The 7,066-nt window shown below is 44.8% G+C and overlaps 1 protein-coding gene across 1 annotated transcript; it reads left to right on the top strand.

The window, feature by feature from the left end:
• The first annotated feature begins 43 nt into the window (after window positions 1–43).
• Window positions 44–1,063, top strand: LOC128726534 (carbonic anhydrase-like). The gene has a single exon (XM_053820352.1). The coding sequence runs from the start codon at window positions 44–46 to the stop codon at window positions 1,061–1,063; it is 1,020 nt and encodes a 339-aa protein (XP_053676327.1).
• The last annotated feature ends 6,003 nt before the right edge of the window (window positions 1,064–7,066 follow it).

Raw genomic sequence — 7,066 nt, 5'->3', positions numbered from 1 at the left:
GAAGGGTCCGTGAGTAGACTACCGCCAGAAATTCGCAGGAAAAATGTCTCAAACATCAGTAACCAGCCGAGAAGCATCCCGTCAGTCAGAGTCAGTTATTTCGCTCGAGAACGAAGCCCTGGTAAGGTCCTTATGTGCCACCGAAGCCTTCCTACCAGCACCAATCGACATCAACGTGAGTCGAGCGGAACAAATCACGTTGCCCGAGCTTCGCTGGAATAACTACGATTCTATACCGGCCAGCATAAAGCTTACCAACACCGGTGATACGGTTATTTTAAGTGCACGCTGGGATGGTGAAGGACCATCGCTCGAGGGTGGTGCCCTCGACGGACGCTACCGGTTCTCGCAGCTTCACTTCCACTGGGGCTCATCCGCGCTGGACGGTAGTGACCACACGATCGACGGTTACCGGTTGCCACTCGAGATGCACTTGATACACTTTTCGGAGCGTTTCGGCGACCAGGACGAGGCTCGACCCAACCCAGGCGGTTTACTGTGTGTGGTGTATTTCTTCAACCTAAAATTGAACCCCAACCGGTTCCTGGCACCCCTAGTTGACGCACTGGCGAATGTCCGACTGCCGGAAGCGCACGTTAAGCTCGAACCATTCCCGCTGGTCGACCTGTTCCATGCGTTCACGGATGAGTACTTCCTGTACTGGGGATGTACCCGGGATCGAACGCAGGTGGCACCGATGTTGTGGATGTTGTCGCGAACACAAGAACCACTCGATTTCCGCCAACTAAAGCAGTTCAATCAGCTACTCGACCGACGGATGCGTCCTCGCAGCACAATTGAACCAACTGAGCTTCGTCCGGATAAGGGCAGGCGCTTGTTTCACGTGAACCCGCGAAACCCGATGGCGGTTAGTACGCTCATGATCGAGCCCCCGGAGAAGTTCTCGCAAACGCGCTGGTTCGCTGACCGGCAACCTGTTGATTGGGCTTCGTCGGATGCCTGCCGAAATTATGTGCGAATGGTGCGGCAGTTGTTGGCTAAACGGGGTGAGCAAGGTGATGAGGAGGAACTCTGTCCGGACGTAATCCTCTCGAAGCTCTAAAATACACAACCACCTGGGTGTAGTGCTGTTGAAATTTCACGTGGAAAATAAATTAGCATAAATTGATAGGGCATATGTAGGGGTTTATCCTGTATGATGGTAGGTCATATACACCTTACAATCTATTTCAGTTGTTTCTCTTTTAGCAAAGATATATGCTTTATATTATGAACACATTTTGTCGCATTTCTTTGAAAAGAAGGAAATTTGATGTAAAATCAAAAATAAACAATTGTTCAAAATAATTCAGGTTTTTCTTCATGCCACACAATTTGCATATAGTATCACAATTCAAATGAAATAATAAAATAATCTTATTTATTATGAAATATTTCTAGATATATAAGCAATGTTAAATCAGCGTAAAACTTTCACTCTTCCATTGTTCAATTATAAATCAACCGTTTTATTTAACTTTTTTCATTTGCATCATAAATAAACTTGTGACATTTTTGGTTTTAATCCAGAAAAATCACGCAAAGGTTACTTTTTTGAATACGATGTCTAGCTCTACTTATGTCTTCTACGATCACCCGATCGACATAAATTGCATCCAGCGATGCCCAAACCGTCCACCGGTCAATGGGAACTCGTGAAATTGACGAATCAGCGAACGTTCACTCCACGTGATGGTTTCGTTTTTCCGCTCAATCATAACCTTGTCCCTTTCCGCGGAATCGGCGCTTAATCCGCACCCGAATCACGAACCCGTAAGGGATTTTTCTCCAACCCCGCACGCGAACCTTCCCAATCGCGAACAGAACTTTTCCTCGCACAATCCCAACTAATCCCTCGCCCGAATCCCCGGGCGCCCTTGACGAGTACCAAACCCTTCGCCATCGATCCTCGAACCACCGGACCCTGGTGTTATCCGTGGTGTAGTGAGCAGTTTTCTCACTGAGAACCGAATGGGGAAGGTACGCTAAAAGGTGAAATAAATTCCAAATCTGACATTTCGGCTTTACTTCATCGAGGTGGTGCGATGAGCTTGATTAAGAAAATGCTCTAGCTCTCGTACTCGCTTTAGCCTGCAGGGCACGACCGAGAGATGCCCGGTTTCTTTCGTCACCCGTAGGGCGAGATTAGGGCCGGCAAACGAAAGGATTGCAACCGGCACCAGCGTTGTACGGTGAAGTTCAAGGTAATGGATTAAGATATCGCTACATGGCACTGCAGCGCCGTCGGTTACGGTGTCGGTGCATCGGGAGCGAACCGGCTGCAGCTCGTTCGCCCGGCAAAATGCGAGCTGTCGGTTCGAATGAATGGCAGATGTTTGGACTGGGCTTGAATGGAGCCCGGGTGCGTCGTTGCACGTCCCACACGGGAGACCCGCAAAGTGCATCCCGGCGTCCGGGTGCATCAATCTTCCGAGCTGGACGGGGAAATCCACCCTGGACCTGCCCGAAGCCTGCAGTCGGTGCAGCAAAACGATTAAAAACCCACAAAAACCTCGAGCGGTCTTGGGCGTCGTCATCCGTGCCGACAAAGTTCAGTGCTCCTCGTTTCAGCGGTGCATTCGAACCGGACCGATGCAATCGATTCCTTTCGTAAGCTTCTGCATTGATTTTAATGAAAAGCTGGACTAACAACCGAAAATCAATCAGACTGCCAATAGGGGCTATTGAAATCTAATCGAGCGGGAATTAAAGCGCATCATAACATCGAAATGCGCTCACACGGTTTTGGCAGGGTGCGTTTTTTGAGTGTTCTTTCATTCCATTGCCAAATTGGGGAGTCATTTGCATTAACAAGTGCATTTCCAAAACTGGCAATAGCGGCTGTTTTCCTATACACGCTTTCGTTTTGGTTTGGAAAATATTTTTAAAACGATTTATCATTCAAGTGTGAAATTTAAATATGGGATAAAAGTCCATTACTAAATATTCGTCATCATTGCTTTATTTAAAAGATTACCAGATTCATGTATTCTCTATTTTACCTTAAACTACAGCCAAGATGTAAAATGATGCTCTTATTTCATAAAGATTATTTAAATAAAATTGATATACATTGCTATTAAATGTTGTTTTATGCATTTCTTCTTCTAGCTAACAAGATAAACTAATTTTTACACAGGTTAATATTTAATTCAGTACAAATTTATGTGATTATAATCTTTTTTGATTGCTCTATCATTTTTTATCCTTCATTTAAACCTTTTATGAGCTGTAATTATGACTATAATTTTTTTACAAATATTAAAAGGTTTTAAAGACTTCTTAATGACTAAACATAAACAAAAGAACAATAAATTTTCAAGAAACAATACATTTAAATATCTTAAAAATTACATTAACTTATTTATTCATCATTATCAATCGAGCATCATGAATATGACAAACCGTGTTTATCAATGAAGGCATGACTAATATTTTATGCATGTAATTTGCTGAACTATATTTTTTTTTCATCCATCATCCGAGCAGTCGTGATTTTTCAAATAGTTTTCCAATAAGTAAATAAATGTCCTCTCGGCTGATTTAACTCCAGTCAGAACGCTACCATGCGAGGATTAAACTGGCAAATTATACTCATGCGTGGTAACCGGAAATACATCCAACAATAAGCTGCTCTGGTAAGCTGGCAGAGCACACAAAGAACTAAAAGCCATTGTTCTTTTCGAAGTCAGAAGCACGAAAATTGCACACAATGAGCATTTCAGCATATCGACCGTTGAATATAGAAATAAAAACGGTGCCATTTTGAAGCAGTACGTCAATCGGATGGAACAAATTTCGGGCAGGACATCCGTGCAAACTTCACCTTAATTTTCATCAACAGGAACGTCGTTACAAGGTCCCTTTTCAACCTCCCACGCGGTCCATCCCACAAACTCGGTCAACCCGGAAGTGCTCTTTCATCTTTTCCCAGCGGTTTGGACAACTGATGACACACTTCCAGCTCGAACTGTTTGTGACGCACACTTCCGGTGAAATGTCGTCCCCGACAGAGAGCATGCGGCATCAGGACAACAGCATCCCGATGCGATGGGAGAACCGCACAAGCGAAATGGACGCAATGGTGAAGTGAACTTCACCGTAGCTAATAAGTCCGGCTCTCCGACAACTCCGCCTGCTGGATTGGAGATAATTGTTTGGCTTTCGTCGTATGGATTTATCTTTCTTGGCTTAACTTTTCTGACGCAAATAAGTGCCCATTTTTCGTGCCCATCCTTGCATATATGAGTCCATCCTTGGCACGAAACAACCCTATTTCAGCTACACCGACCCCCAAACATGATACCCCATTAGCGTTCCGAGCGCTCACAGCCCGAAAGGATTTTCGAGACCGTTTGTTAATTTGTTCGGATTTCCGGGAATATCAAGCGTATGCGTTTTCATGTTTCTTAGCACCGGAACGGCGCTTCCGGAGCTCAAAACTTATAATCTTATTTGGAGCTCCGGGAACGACTTTGTCCTACGCTGTGAGCTATCGGCATCCAAACTTTCCTGTGGCTGCTAAGGATCTGTTAAGGAGCTGGTGTGAAGGAAGCTTTGTATGGTGTTGGACTTTAAAGGCGATTTAAAGCTTATAGTGTGGCGCAAGTAGTTCCCTTTCTGCAAGGATGCTTCCAGCAGGTTCGAGTTATAACTGCACCAAGCGCAAAAACAACATTCAGGAATGCTTCCCTGCAGCTTCTCGTTCACCGGCCGTTGAGTAATGCGTCGATCTATCGGCCATTATTTACGCACAGTGTCTTATCAGATGGTCTGCCACAGCCAGGGTCGCCTGCCAATGTACAGTTGATCCTAACGGATTGCAAAAAGGCGCCCACGGATCTTATCGGGACCGGAAAAGGCACACGCCTTCGGGACCGGGCATCGAAGCGTGCCACTAATTATTGGTATTAAATTTCACGGAAAGTAGTGGCATAATAGTTAAATATAGCCCACGGAACCAGCCCATCCGCACGGGCACGAGCACTCTTCCAGCGGGTAATGGGCAAATCTGGCGTCAAAAGAAAGGCACCGGGCCTAGATCAGGCCCCGGTGCTTGGTTCCACGTCCGTCCTAGAACAAACAAGCCAATTAGTAGCCCGATAATGGTGCCACCATAAAGAAGATGCGCGCTCACCCCCATCCCACCGGTACGAGTTCCGGCGGGACGTAACCTCCTTGAGACCGCAAAACCGCTGATTAATAATTTCAGCCCAATGGTATCAATTCAATCATGTCAATAGTGATTATCAGCACCGTGGCGTCGATTGGGCCATTAAAAATTAAATGCACCTACAAATATATTACCACTGGTGCTGCTCTTCTTTGCAGACATTATTTTTTTTCGCTCCTTCTGTCGTATTCCAGGGTTGTTTTGCAACAGGTTTTAAGCCTTCTGGAAGGCGCACATGGACTGCACGCTCGTTTCCGCCCGTTTTCTTGGACGAAGGCATCGCAAATGAAGACAGTGCCAATCGGGCAAAGGATACCCGCGCTTCAATCGATGTTAACGATCGTTCGATTGGATGATGATTTAATTTGCGTGCCAGCGGTACGGATGGTGAACGTACTACACTCGCTTATCTTCAGCAACCCCGCTTGCTTCGGAGCACGAACAAAGAAGGAAAGGTGACACGATGAGAAACGCAACTTCCTTCCCGATGGGTGTAATTGTTCTAGCGCTGGGAATCGATCGATTGAGCCATTGATGTAATTATGATTGCGCCACAAATCAAACCACTCTCTGCGCTTTCGCTCGGGCGTGCTATCAGGCCCATTAATCAATCGTTTGATCCTGGCACGATTACAGTGCGACGGTGCGATTTGACGCGCATCCCTCGGTCATCTTGGTTGGCCACAACCCAAGGTCACGCCAAGGACAGTTGGAATTTGAAACGATAGCCACCACCGATGGTAACGGCAGCATATGGAGTAATAACCATATAACGAGATGATTGTTTGGCTGTCGATGAATGTGTTATTGCATTTTAATGATATATCGCCCATCAACCGGAGAAGGGATGATCCACGCGCCGCTCAGTTGCATTCGCTACAGCAGTAGCAAAGCTCGAGATCGCCATTCGCCTAGTCGGCACAACGAAATAAGCCCAGAATCAAAAGATAATAGTACCACCGAGCAGCAGGCGACCCGTGCGGATTGATTCAGAATCCGTATCGACACTTCACCGAGGGGCTTTTGCGCGGCATAATGTCAAGGAAACGGCAACGGAACTGATCGGGCGCCCCGTGGACGGCAGAACGGGAGAATATATCGCCCCAGCGAAAGGTGAAACCCTGGCAAACCATCTTTTAGCTTCGCATCAATCACAGCCACCGCTCGGTGCTCGGTTTTTTTTTTTTCGTATGTTAGGAATTTGCCTATTACTCGTCCGACCATGTGGCAGGCAGTAAATACGTTTAATTTTTTTTTATTTATGATTTGCATCTTGCCCCTCGCTTCACGTCGTAATGAGGGCTATTCTATGGGGTAAAACATTTTTCATGTTTGTCTCCTGATTAGATGTTTCACGATCGCCAATTTCTGTACAACTGTGTTGCATGAGCCATTTTGAGGTTAATAAATAGTTCAGTATTTATCGGTATTCTTAATCGTTTTGACATTGTACATACTCCGCAGAAAACCATGATGTTCAATTATCGTCCACGGAAAGAGCAGGAGATGTATAAAGTTCAAATGCACACTTATTAATTTAGATGTTTATTCTAGTTTAGGAGGATTTGTGTGTATCGAGTATTAACTCTAGTTTAAAAAACCCGTGTAAAAGGTGTAGAGTTAATAAGAGATGAAGAGAGTTAGAAGTATATAAACGTTCTGCAAGCTTTCCGCTTCATCCACTTCTAGTTTTATGGAGCTTAATAGTTGATTAACCGTTTGATTGAACCGTGATAAAATATCAGTAAATAATTTACAATCATAGCTTCTAACCCGTCGTACATGATGCTTTAGATACTTTTACAGCTTCTGCTGATTCAATTTAATTTTATAGTTTTTTTGTTCCGAACTTTGAAAATGAACAAATTATTGCTTATAAATTATATTTATTTA

This window comes from Anopheles nili, chromosome 2, assembly GCF_943737925.1.
Source record: "Anopheles nili chromosome 2, idAnoNiliSN_F5_01, whole genome shotgun sequence".
Lineage (NCBI taxonomy): Eukaryota > Metazoa > Arthropoda > Insecta > Diptera > Culicidae > Anopheles > Anopheles nili.
Note: the sequence above shows the minus strand (reverse complement) of the source record. Positions and strands in the feature narration are given on the sequence as shown.

Excerpts from the sequence above, each read along its gene's own strand:
- LOC128726534 (XM_053820352.1), top strand. The coding sequence starts at position 44 with ATGTCTCAAACATCAGTAACCAGCCGAGAAGCATCCCGTCAGTCAGAG.